General features: G+C 42.7%; 1 protein-coding gene across 11 annotated transcripts in view; it reads right to left on the reverse strand.

The window, feature by feature from the left end:
- Positions 1-13,732, reverse strand: part of PTPRT (protein tyrosine phosphatase receptor type T) — a 1,164,533-nt gene that overhangs the window by 160,781 nt on the left and 990,020 nt on the right. For 7 of the 11 annotated variants that reach the window (XM_027622223.1, XM_027622222.1, XM_027622218.1 and 4 more), the window contains one exon: positions 12,676-12,705. The exons of the other annotated variants lie outside the window; for them this stretch is intronic. In XM_027622223.1, the coding sequence (XP_027478024.1) occupies positions 12,676-12,705 (30 nt within the window). The remainder of the gene's footprint in view (positions 1-12,675; positions 12,706-13,732) is intronic. 11 annotated transcript variants of the gene reach the window in all.

Genomic DNA, 13,732 nt, shown 5'->3' on the forward strand with positions numbered 1-13,732 from the left:
CCCTGGGCCAGAAGACTCAATATTGTTACGATGTCAATTCTCACCAAACTGATCTACAGATTCAACACAAGTCCAACCAAAACCAAGCAAGATTTCTTGCAGGTATCTACAGCTGATTCTAAAATGCCACTGCACATTTATTTTTAAAGAAAGAAATGCGGGGGGGGGGGGGGGCTTCAAACCTCAACTGTCCAGCAAATGAAACCAGACACCTGTTGTCTTGTTAAATATCATAATCATCAGATATATTTTAATAACATTATTTCTCTATGTCTGGCATAACTGAATTTGAATAAAGTCCTCTCCATAGCAGAAGTTTATTCATAAGACATTATGAACAAAAAACATGTTAAGAGACAGAAATTTATCCTATAAAATTAAAAGTGGGACTTAGGGCACCTAGGTGTTGCAGTTGGTTAAATGTCTGACTTTTGGTTTTGGCTCAGGTCATGATTTCACGGGTTGTGAGATCAAGTCCCATGTCAGGCTCTGCACTCACCATGGAGTCTGCTTGAGTTTCTCTCTCCCTCTCCCTCTGCTCCTCACCCCCCCTACTCTCTCTCTCATTTCAGATAAATAAATCTTAAAAAATAAAGTGGGACTCAAGAGGCCTGCTTAAGAACCAAATCACCTTATCTTCTCTTTAATCTTTGTCCTTATTTCTCCAACACATATTATAAAATTTCTTACAATTATAAAAAAGATGATTGACCTTGACCTTGTTCGAGTCTTGGCCCATTTATATGGTGAATGTATTTAATGGAATGAAGGGCTTGGTACAGGTTTATTTTTCTCCAATTATAATATGGAGCAATGTGTATAAGCTTTCAGGTAGTGACCAACTCGACTTCATTCATTGCATATTCCGCCTGGTCTCAGAGGGCATAAATCTCATCAGCTCTGCTGCCAGATCCCTGTCACACCCACCTCCCAATCCACCGTAAGAACATGGTACCAGTAACTGGCAGCTCTGTTCCATGGATTTCTTTCAAATAGCCTGTGGCCCTGCTCAGTTTGGTGAGCCTTCATTTCCTTACATTTAAGAGGATAATTCCTCCCGTTAAAAGTTACAGGAGATACCTGTATAAAAGTACTTTGTAAAGTGCAAAACACATGTAGACATAAAACATAAACTACAATTAACAGCAACAATGCACTAAGCACCAACTGTGTACCAGACCCAGAACCAGATGTTCACGCATTGCATTCTCTTATGCAATCCTGGTAAATCCCCATGGCAACCCTCCAAATTTGGTATCACTGTCTTCCTTTTACAGATGAGGAAACACAGGCTCAGAAAAGTTAGGTTGGAAAGTGTCAGAGGCCAGGATTCAAACACAAATACAGTCCATGGTCTTCTTTCTACAACACTGCTTCTAGGTGCTGAGTAAGGTTTTCCTTGCCATTCAGAGCTAAGGCAAAAGCACTGTTTAATACCCATAAGAGGTGGGAGATGAGATTAAAGAAGTATCACTTATTGAGCAAACTGCTCCTAGCTTAGATGGCTGGAAGATACCCGCATGGTAATATAGTGGGTGCATACACTTTGAATCAGCCATTGATCTCCTGGAAAAACCTTAGATCCCACACCTTCATGGTAGTTTTGCTGTATAAAGCAGAGCCAAGACAAAAGAGTAGTATGAGATCCCTTATTAACCACATCTGAGCTTAGATTTTTCACTAGAAGTTCTATCTTCATCAGCAGATGTCCAAATCATAATGACATGGGAAGGGAGAATAAAGTAAAATAGAGACTCTCTTAGCTTTTTAGATTTCTAATAATGTCCATTATCCCTAATCTGTTTTCCAAAACAAAGCAAGCTATCTTTAATCTTGAGGCTCAATTTGGTTTATAACCTTAATAAATCATATTTTCACTAACAGGGTCTACACCACACCAACGTTTCAATCCATCCACTTAAAAAACATGGGTAGTTGTAATATACCCGACAATCCCCACCCTCTTAGAATATTCTGCACTGTGGCTCAAAGCCATTGGAATGAGAAACTGCTCAAGAATGAAGCTCAGTCAATGTTCTTTTATTCTGATAAAAAGCAGATTTCATAAGCAGAGGTACTGGGCTCCTTGAGGTTTCCACTGATGAAAAGAATGCTCAGGAACACTTGTTTCTCAGGAGATTGTTCATGGCTGAGGGGTCTTTACTCCTCATGGTGGCACCAAACCGCTATGAGAAGTGATTGTTATGAGAAATTAAATACTATTTTAAAATGTGCCTGGGGCGTTTTTGCTATTTGCTAAACGGCCTCTACACATTTGTGAACAGCATACAGATAGTGTACCTCAATATCTAAAGGAAGGAAATGGTGCTGGCCAATAGGGCTCTGTATTCTATGGACTCTGCCTTCCAAACTCAATTTCCACTAACATAACCAAAACTGTCTATTTGATTATACTGTGGGATCAAATTCTCACCTGAGGTTCTGGGTTAAGTGGCCAGAGCAGGCCCTCATGATCATCTTCCAAATGCCTATATACCATGACCCTAGATTTTCAAGCTCTCTCAGATGGATGGTTCTCAGCCATAGTTTCAGGTCAAAGTAACCTGGTGGACTTTAAAATGTGTAGCCATCCCTTGAGATCAATGAAATCAGTTCTCCAGTCTTTCTAGGTTGTGGCTTATGGTATCCTACCTCACTGACCTCCCCAAACGTACACCAACTCAGCTGAGCTCTGCTCCCAGGAAGGAGGCGTCATCCCCAGTGGGACAATGGGACTGTTCACAATAGAATGAGCATTCTGCATTCTGCCTCCTGAGAACCTTGCCTCTTTTAAGGTAGGTTTTGGCAGCCACATTACAAAGAACAGAACTGTCATTGCCCAGCCCCGATTTTGGAAATAGCCAAGGGTAGACCTTCTACCTTCAACCCCAGCCTTTTTTCTGACCACTGGTCTACAAAGTCTTGTGTTGAAATGACTTTGTCAACCCTTGTGGTGCTGGCCAGAATCATTAACTGACTCTGATCTCTCCCATTGATGTCCACAGGGATGGATGCCAGGAGGAGGGGTGCCTTATTCGATTACTCAGGGGAGAAATTTTGTAAGTTTAAGAACCACTATCTACAATTGCACCACTTCCCCCTGTCTAACAAATTCTTCCATTTAACTTGTGTTGGAAGTTAACAATTTCCATCTTCCCCCAGCCTTGACACAGCCAACCATAGCTCTGTCCTAGCTCAGCTTTGCCATTTAATAAATGACAATTCCCCTGGCACACACATTATATCATTTAATTTAAGATTTCATTTATTTATTTTGAGAAAATGAGAGAGAAAGCAGACTCCACGCTGAGTATGGAGCCCAACGTGGGGCTCAATCTCATGACCCTGAGATCATGACCTGAGTAGAAATCAAGAGTTGGATGCCTAACCAAGCCACCCAGGCGTCCCTCATTTCATGTCTTAAGATAATCTCATGAATTGAGCACTAAAATTCCCATTTTATATATAAGAAATAAACTCAGACGCTTAGGATTCACAGCTGCTAGGTAGTGGGACTGGGATTCACACTTTCTCCCTCCTCTTTTCTTGCTCTCTCTACTCCATTCCTTTCTTCCCAAGTTGTTCTCCAGCACATCACCTATTTAGTTATACACGTGTGTGTGTGTGTGTGTGTGTGTGTGTGTGTGTGTGTGTGTATTTCTACACAGTGAGGCCAAGGAGAAATGTGGGTGTCATTTCTCCAGTGAAGGGTTCTGTATCTTCCCCCTGCTAGGCACCCTATTAAGCCCTTTGGCTTATAGATGTCTTTCCTCAAAGCAGATTCGGTGACTTCCGCCCCTTGTCATGTCTTCACTCTCTTCTTTCATGTATGCATAACATTCTTTTATAACTTTTTAACATGGGCAAGTTGCCTTTCAAGCTGTGAGCTTCTTGAGAGAAGGACATTTCTTTCGAAACACTTGACACCTAACTCAGTACTTAGCACAAAAGAGTAACTGTTCAGTAAATGCTTATGAATGAAAGAATATGTCACTTAAACAGAACAGCTTTTCTAAAATGTAGGTGTTTTTACCCCCATTTTCCAGATAAGACACTTGATGCAAAGGTGGGATTGCATCAAGTGCCCTAAGGTGCAGAGCCAGCATGCCCAGGGCTCTTTCTTGCACAGCATAGTCATCTGTCTGATAATACCTTGCTAAGTACCTCCAAGCCCAACCAGACAACTAGGTAATAAGTGAGAAAGCACTTTGGAAGAGATAAAGTTGTGTATACAAACACGATGTAATCATTATCATCATTATCAACACTGCAGAGCTTAACTAAAGCACTTCCTTCCATTAAAAGCACTACGCTGAAACACTGAGAAAGGCATTTTCCAGTTTGTGCCTCTCAGATCCTATCTTTACTACAGCCCTAGCTGCAAGAGTCATTCCCACTCTGGGGATTACTTGCTAAAGGTAAGTGCTTTCAGGATTAAACCCATTCCTGCCCTGGAGGGCCCTGAGGAGCACCGTGGCGGGCGGGCACTTCTGACCCTCAGCTTTTCCTCTGGCTGACTCAGCAATAGCTACAGTCTCTTCTGTGATACACAGTGAGCTCCCCCAGGCAGGAGCTATGAATGAAGATGCCCACAGCCCCCCGCCCAGCACAAACACAAGTGAGAAGCAAATGCCTGTGAATGAATCATTGTCCAAGGAAGAACTTTTTAGAGTTTACTTATCATCAGTGGGCAACAAGTGGTGACCCCAGTTAGCTGGCACACAGTGTGTCCATAGGCAATGACACGTGCATGTGGAGGGGAGGGGCATGCCACGTACTCAGATCCACTTGTCTCCAGTGGCCAAATTGAAGAGAAGTCAATGGATGTTGTGTTCCCTGAGAATGAGACTGTGAGACAGAGACTGACGTGCAGGAGATGAATTAGGAGGTGCTTTTGGGGTCAATGTCTGTGGAAGGGAAAGGGAACGGGAAAGGGAAGGAGGGGAGGGCAAGGGGATGGGAGGGAAAGATAGGAGAAGGAGTGGGTGGAAGGGGAATTTGGTGATGCAGGTGCAGTAAAGGCTTGTGCCAAACCCATGGGAAGCTCTGAAGCTGGGGCAACTTTCACACCCCTGCTTGAAGAGCTACTCATGACCTTGGATGAGGCAGCTCTGAAGGGCAAGTTGTCCCAAAGGGGGCTGTCAACCAAGAGCTTCATCATTCTTTAAAAATTTTTTTAATTTTAAAAATTGAAGTATAATTAATATATAGTGTTATATTTCATTTCAGGTACACAACGATCCAACAATTCTATACATATGTCAGTACTCACCAAGATAAGTGTACTCTTAATCCCCCTTAATGAAATAGTTCATTCATCCCCTACACCTACCTCACCTCAGGGAGCCACCAGTTTGTTCTCTGCATTCATGAGGTGTTTTGTTATTGCTGTTCATCTCTTTCTGTTTCTTAAATTCCACATAAGTGAAATCATATGGTATTTATCTTTCTCTAGATGATTTATTTCACTCAGCATTGCACCCTCTAGGTCCATCCATGTTGTTGCAAATGGCAAGATCTCATTCTCTGTATGTTTTTATGGCCGAATAATATTCCATTTTATACACACATACATTTATGTATACATTTTACACAGCCTCATACACACACACACTCTCTCTCTTCCACAACTTCTTTATCCATTTTTCCAAAGAAGACATCCAGATGGCCAACAGACACATGCAAAGATGCTCAAGATCACTCATCATCAGGGAAGTGCAAATCAAAATCAAAATGAGATACTACCTCATACCAGTCAGAATGGCTAAAACCAAAAACACAAGAAACAACAAGTGTTGGTGAGAATGTGGAGAAAAAGGAAACCCTCACACACTGTTGGTGGTTGTGCAAACTGGTGCAGCCACTGTGGAAAACAGTATGGAGTCTCCTCAAGAAATTAAAAAATAGAACTACCCTACAATCCAGTAATTCCACTACTGGTATTTACCCAAAGTCCTTCATTCTTGAAGGGAGATCTTACTAGCACATCACAATTTTCTCCATGAGAATTTGTCTTTCCAACCACATTTCCATATGCCACCTCTCTCTGTCAACAGAGAATCCCCTGTACTCTCTTTTACCTTATTTACAAAGTTGAAATGCATTTACAGAATAGAAGCATTTAGAATCACAGGTATACCTTTCTCAGCCTGAAGGCATCACTAATACCTAGTTGGTTTTAAAACTTAAAGTATAAACCTAAAACTGAAGTATAAACATCTTCCATCTTCTTTAGAAGGGAAATACTTATTTGTATTTTCCCTGATTAAGGTGACAGAGCCTCTGACTTATAGATTTGCTCTGTTTGGTATTCATGACTGATGTGTTTAGACTCTAATTCAATAGAATAAACAATAAAGCATCCATTCAGTTGCAATCCCTATCCAGATCTATCTATTCACATGATCTAGCCCCGTGCATTTATATCTATCTTGTTGCAACAGCATTCATTAATTTTATGCATTTATAATTGCGACACAGAAGTACAACATTTCTAAACCTAAAACCAATATAAAATTACAAAACAGGTCTGATCCGAAAGTCCCCCCCAACCCATCACCATATGCCAAAGTAAACGAAAATGGATACTAACTTCTGGAGAATGGAATAGTATAATTCAGTGGAAGATCAAACAAAATGGGGTATCAACCTCACACATACACCCACCTGTGTTTACTTATTCATGTAATCAACACAGTCTTATGATGTCTGATTTGTTCTGGGCTCTAAGTTAGTCATTGGGAAATGAAAGATGAGTAATACACAGTCCTTGTCAACAGGGAGACAGACGTGCAAATACACCACGGGCAGTCTAACCTGAGAATGGCTCATGAATGAGTGAGTCAGCGGGGGATGAATGAAAGCTGAATACAACTACAAAGATGAGAGCTCAGTACTATGGATACTATGTCCCCTTTAAAGACACTGGAACTTTGCAGGCACAGAAGGTGGCTAGGCATCCTAGGAAGAGGGCTAAGTGCAAAGATCCGATACTGAGAAAGGGACAGTGGTATCGGGGTGATGTCAGGATGTCAGGAGAGAAATTGTTCTCAAAGTTGACATGCAGAGTAATAATCTGAAGTGTGTGCTCACATGCAGATTCCCAGGCCACACCTTCAGAGGGACTGAGCTGCTCTGGTGTGGGGCCCAGGAATCAGAATTCTTGCCATGGTCCTCCCCTGGGGGAAGCAGCGAGGAACGGCAGCATGGCAGTCCTCTCTGCCTTGCCCTCATGCCAATGCCTTCCATTTCTGCTTGTCAACATGTTTGCTGTCAGCTTTTGGTAATTGATACTTATCATCTCTAAAGAGTTTCCTTCGATTCCTATTTTTTCTTCATTTTTATTTGAAGTGACTGATGAATTACGTAAAATGATCTTTGAGTATCTCTTGATATAATCATTTTAAATTCCTCTTTACGTGTATTGAGGCGACGATACTTGATTTGCAAAAGCCTGTGGTGTGGAAAGGTGTACGCACTGACAAAAGGAGGTGGTTTCTTACTTTGGTTGAAGATCTACCATGTGCTAAGCATTTTCCAAGCATTATCTCCTTGAGTCCTTGCAAGAGCTCTGTGAGGTATGCATTTTTAGGCTCCAGTTTGCATATTAGGAAACTGGGATTCACATGCTGAACAGGACCAAAGTTGCCTTAAAAGATACAGCAGCAAGGAAGGTACAGGGTCTGGAGGTATCTAAAATTTGTTGCCATTTTTTTCTTTTTAAGAACAGATCATCTCTCTGTTGACTTTAGCTATTATGTCTTTTAATATCATCTTGTTCTTCTCATTCATTCCACACACACTTACTGGGGTTCACTGTACCTGTGAGGGGTACCATGGGGGAAAACCTCAATGAACAAGAAACATGTTTAAGACATATTTGCTCCTGCCCATGATAACAAGCAACTGCAGTGAGAGTTCTGAGAAAAGGCCCATCCCCCCACAGGTGGAGAGAATCAGGGAAAACTTCCTGTAGGAGACACTGTTAGATCTGGACCTTGAAGGGTGGACGTAGGATTCAAATATGCTGCCATGGGGGAGACAGGAAAGATATGGGAAAAAACCAAGAGTTCCAGAGTGTCTGCAGACAGGGCCCAGCCCAGGTCACCATTTTTCACCTCCTTGATACTTGCATGGCATTTATCTGAGGCTAAGTGAAACTGTTAAGTGCTCTCTCTCTCTCTGTTGGAACAGTTGGTAAACATCTTAGTGCTTTTTTAAGCACTGCTTAAAAAAGGGGTGCTTTTAAGCACCCCTTGCCCTGCCACTAAAATGTCTCTGTTTGAAACAATTACTGTGCCCACCACACACCTTGAGATAAATTAATCCATGAACACAAGCCAGCTCCTAATATCCTTTTAAAAAGCAGACACTGAAGTTGTTGGGTGCTTCTTTACTATAGAAAGGCAAAAAGGCATTCTAGAGAAGCATTTCTGTCAGCCCAGAATTCAAGGAATCATAGCTGCTATTTATAAAATACCTCCTTTGTGTCAGCCACTCTGCATATACCCTCTCTCACCAGCCCTTGCAAAAACGCTGGGGAGTCACCATTGCCATCGCCACTCTGCAGATGCAGAAACAGGCTCAGAGTGGTTACATGATTGTTCAAAGTCTGAACTATCTGGCAGAAGAGGTAGACACAGAACTGTGATCTAGGTCTGACACCAAAGACCACATTATTCTGCTATTTTTTCATGTGTGCTGGACAATGAAGGGCCCTATTCTACACTCTCTTCTGTCCCGAGGTCTCAGTTCCTTTGATCTATAGCTCTGTTTATCCTGGTCATTAGCACTCTGTGGGGCACTCTTCACTCTAACCCCTTGGCTGCCTCTGATCTGGCAGCCCGGTGCGCTCAGCTCTGACCAGGTGGCAAATCCCTAGGACAGCAAATCCTCAAGGGCCTCCTTGCCAGTCAGGGATCGCTACCACTTCTTGTCCCTAGCAAGGCACTGAGGTCCATATATGGAACTGAGTTTCTGCAGGCAGGCAGATTTGCCTGTGGATCCTGGCTCTCCTGCAGTCTGGCCAAGGGCTGTCCAAACACATGGTCTAGGCAGGCACTCCTTCATCCCCTGAAGAACAGGGCTTAGTGAAAAGGATGTAGGGCAGGGCTTGGGGGGCATGTGGTCCTGGGTTCAACCCCTTGCCCTGCCACATCCTGCCTGTGGGATCTACACAAGTCCTCAAACCTTAGTTTCAATGTCTATGTAGACTCAACACAGTCACATGTATCTTGCAGGGCTTGCTGCAGGCATTAGAAGAGCCTGGCCCATACTAGTGACCAACTGGTAGTTCTTTTCAACTTCTGCCTGCTTCTTAACTGGATCAGGTGTGCCTCATTCACCTTTGTGTCTGCAACAGCCGACACATGGTGGAGCACACAGTAGGAGCTCATAAAACAGGATGACTCTTGAACTCCATCCTCCTTCCACCTCAAAAGTCTAGGGCAGGGATTGGCCAACTATGGCCCCAGGACAAATCTAGACTGCTATTTTATTTTTTTTAAATAAAATTTTTATTGAAATATATCCATGCTCCTTCACTTGCACATCGTCTATGGCCGATTTCCTGTTACAACAACAGAGTAGATGCAACAGAGACCATATGTCCACAGAGCCAAAAATATTTACTACTAGAGCTCCTTATGGAACAAGTTTGTGGACCCCTGAGCTTATGCATAGGATCTTTCAGTGCAGGGAGACCCCTTGGGGACCTCTTTGTTTTGGGGAAAAAGAAGTTCCTCTGCTCCTTCCCTACCCACACTTTATAGCCTCTTTCCCTGGTTTATCTATCTTTTTTCCTTCACTCTTACACCATTCCCTAATATCTATGCCACTTTTCTTATACATGTTGTTTATTCTCTATCTCCTCTATTAAAAAGCTTCATGTGGGCAGGGAGTTTCGTTTGTTGTGCTAACGCTTACATGCCAGTTAGGGCCAGAGCCCGGCACACAAATGGGAACCCCACATATACCTGTTGATTGAATAAACATGGATGTCACTGAAAAGATTATTCAGCCAAAGCATGTTGGAGGGTTTCTCTTTCATGGAAGATTCTGGGGCTTTTAGAGGGACCCAGTGGCTCTTCAACCCTGGGGGAAGGGTATTACTTTTCCTATTTTATAGATGAGGCAACTGAGACTCTGGCTATGTCAATGCTTCTCAAACTTTCACGTGCAATGCGAGTCACCTAGGGCTCTTGTTACAATGCAGGTTCTGATTCAGGAGGTGTGAGCTGGCACCCTCGTGCTGCAGTTCTAACACACTCCGGATGCTGCTGCTGGTCTACGGACCACACTTGGGAGTAGAGAGGGTTGAAGGCACCCACCCAGGGTCCATACCTAAGACTTGGGGGAGTGGAGTTCTGAATCTGGAAATCATGGAGGTCAGCATTTCTCTTGTGTTTCCTTTATTCCATCTCCATGCACCTCTCAATCCTATGGTCTCACAGAAGCCATCGTGCCTCCCCAGTGGGGCTGCTCCCTGTCCCCAGACCTTCTCTTCCATAGCTGCCAGCATCTTCAGGCTCTTCCTTCTGCAAAGGACTTCTCCCCTTGATTCTGAAGGTTCTCCTCATATCTCTCTGTCTGCTTTGCCAGTTCTTCTCCTCTGAATTGTTAACCATCGTCAGTCCCTGAGCTGGCATGAGTTTCATGCTCTAAGATCTCTGACTTAGAACTCCTAAGTTTGCACAACTTAAAGATCCCTGTGTATCACTGCACCTTGAACTACAAGTACTTGAGGTCTGTCCCCTATACTCTCACACTGTGATTTGATTCTATCACAGTGCCTGGTATGAAGTGGGCATCCAAAGACAGGTCTAAGTACCATGGCTAACGGACAGAGGAGGTTGAGGTGCCCAGAGGCTGTGATGGGTCATTGCATGCCCATACCTACTGTGGAACACTGATGCCAGAAGAACCTCTAGAAGATCAGAGGAGCTCCTCGGGGCCACCACTACTGTCCTGACCCCTTATGCTTTCTGAAGGGGTAAAGAAAGAAAACTAACATTTTGTGAGTGCCAACTGTGTGCTAGGCATGTTACAAGATCCCTCATTCCCTGAGTTAGGCACTATGACCCCTATTTCGGAGTTAGGAGAAATAAGGCTCAAGGAGTTCAGAACATTTTCTCAAGGTTTCATAATGTGAGTGACAAAGATGTGACTTGAACCCAGAGCTTCATGACTCCTAAAGCTCATTCTCTTTCTACCACAGCAACAACACCCCACATTGTTTTAACCTCTATGCCTTTGCAGATGCTGTTCCCTCTGCTTAGAATTCTTATTTCTTCAGTAATAAATCCATCTCTATAAACGCTGGTAACTATCCCTTGCCCCATTAAAAAATTAGTCATCCAAGTAAGCGCTCCTATATCAGAGTACATATAGGCACCTCTCGGCTGACATTTCAAGTATTTGGTTTTATCCTAGACCCCAGAGAGGCTTGAACACTAGGAGTGTGGGGCTCAAAGTCCTGGACATCTTTCCATCCACAGTGTCTGGAACATAATGAGCATGTTCAATGCATGTTTGTCAAATGAATGAATGAATGAAAAAATAAAGTGAGTTCTCTGATACTTTTAGTGTTGGTGGTAGGAGTCCATTGGTTCCTATATAACATGATGGCAGTGGTACCAGAATCTTATCTGCTCGTTGCCTGGCCTATTGACCTGCGACCCAAACACTGAGCAGAGGGGATGGGAGAGCTTTTTGTTGGTCAATTCTCATCAGTAAAGTCTTCAGCTGATGATCACTAGCAAACATGGCCTCCCTCATAAGGCTGGGTGTGCCAGGAAAGGAACAAGACATGGAATGATGGACAATACACTTTACCAGAAGCCAGGCATCCTGAGTTTTAATCCCACTGGATGTGTGATTTCACACACTTCTCTGGACCACAATTTTCAAACACTGGAAATGCATATTAGGGATATGGGACTACTTCAGTGGTTTTCTTAACTTTTCATTACCAAGGCTCTGTTTATGGAGTGTTTCCCCCTTTACCTTTGTGTTTTCAAACTTTCTGGTTTAATAATGAGAAGAATCATCACCTTTATTTAGAAAGTGCAAAAAAATTGAAAGGCAACAACCAGCTATAACTACCAACAAAATGCACTGGTAACATAAGATAACTAATGCCAAACCCCAGACTGCAATCATTCCATCCCAAAGCAAAGACCTTGGATGTTTCTGTCCCCTATGAAGCTGGTTCTAGGTAAAGCCATGGTTCCCTGTAGACTTACTGAAATAGTGGAAACAGCCAATGAGTTTCTTTCTAAACTTTGAGCCCCTCGAGGCTACATATTCCCCAAGTAGATGCCAATGGGCTCTGAAGTTGCTGAGATTGGTGATTCTGTTTTATCTCTGCAAGTCCTGCAGGGGTATTAGGTTGACCTCTTGCTGAAATTCAGGGATTTCTAACTAGAAAATTATACTGCCTTTACATCTCCAAAAATCGGGGGGAAAATCCAAGATGGCAGAAACATAACAGACATAAACCATGACAGTGCATTTTCAAATGGAAAACATCTATGTTAAATAAAAACTTTGGGGCTACAGATAACTTAGACAGAAGTGAGTATGAGAAAACCAACAGACACTTGGTTGGTGCAGGAAATGCATGCTACAGGTTCCCTTACAGGGCACGAAGCAAAGTTTCCCCGGGTCGATACTTACAAGTAATAGGAGTAGGAATAAGCATTTCTTCTATATATTGATGGGCAGTCAGATGAAGGAAATGTCCAAAAAGGGGGAAAAAGAAAAGACAAACAAGAATTAGATTTATATGAAATCTTGATTCTTAGAAATGCACATAGTATTTCAGCATCCCAAAGCTCAAGGAGATGCAAGTTTCTCTAATCATCTTCGCTGAGAATCAGATACTTTCGGTGGTAGAAGGAGAGAGATAGACCTCTCTTAATGGTGGAGAAATTCATTACTCATGCAGAAAAAGCCATGTCTAATGTTGGCTGTTTTAGTTGTTTGAAAGTTCTCTTCTTATGGTCAACTAAAACTAGCTTCCTTGTAATTATGACTTTTTTGGTCCTGGGTCAGACTTTTCTGGCCTTCTAGAACTATTCTACCACTCTTCCACATGATTGTGCTCTTATGACCTAAGGAAAACCATAATGACTTCTATGTTCTCTGTTTCAGGTCAAACCACATCAGAACCTTTTTAGTAAGGTCATCAGAACCTATTTAGTAAGGTCATGCCAAAAGCAAGGTAATCAGATAGCTAGCATTCAAGATGGCTACCCAACAATCCACACTCTCCATACGCATGCTCATGTGTACTGCCTTCCCACACTGAACCAGGACTGGCCCTATGTGACCAACAGGATGTGGTAGGAATTACATTCTGGGACTTTCTAGGATAGGTCAGAAAGAAGACTTGGAGCTCTGTCTGGGTCTTCAGAACTCTCAGTTGGAACCCTGACTCTCCACGTAAGAAATCCAAGTATCCTGAGGTTGCCGTCCTGAAAAGACCAAGTGGAGAGATGCTAAAATTGCATGAAGAGAGATATCCAGCCAGCCCCTGCCAGTTGGATTATGTCAACAGAGACCCTTGGTATCATGGAACAAAACAAGTCATTCCCTTCAATCCCTGACCGATGCACAGATATATTTTATATTATAAATAAGTCACTAAATTTCAGGTTTGTTACATATCAATCATCAGAACAAAATTCAAACTTTATCATTAAGAACACTGCACTAAGAGAAAGGAATTCCA

This window comes from Zalophus californianus, chromosome 8 (assembly GCF_009762305.2).
Source record: "Zalophus californianus isolate mZalCal1 chromosome 8, mZalCal1.pri.v2, whole genome shotgun sequence".
NCBI classification, from domain to species: domain Eukaryota; kingdom Metazoa; phylum Chordata; class Mammalia; order Carnivora; family Otariidae; genus Zalophus; species Zalophus californianus.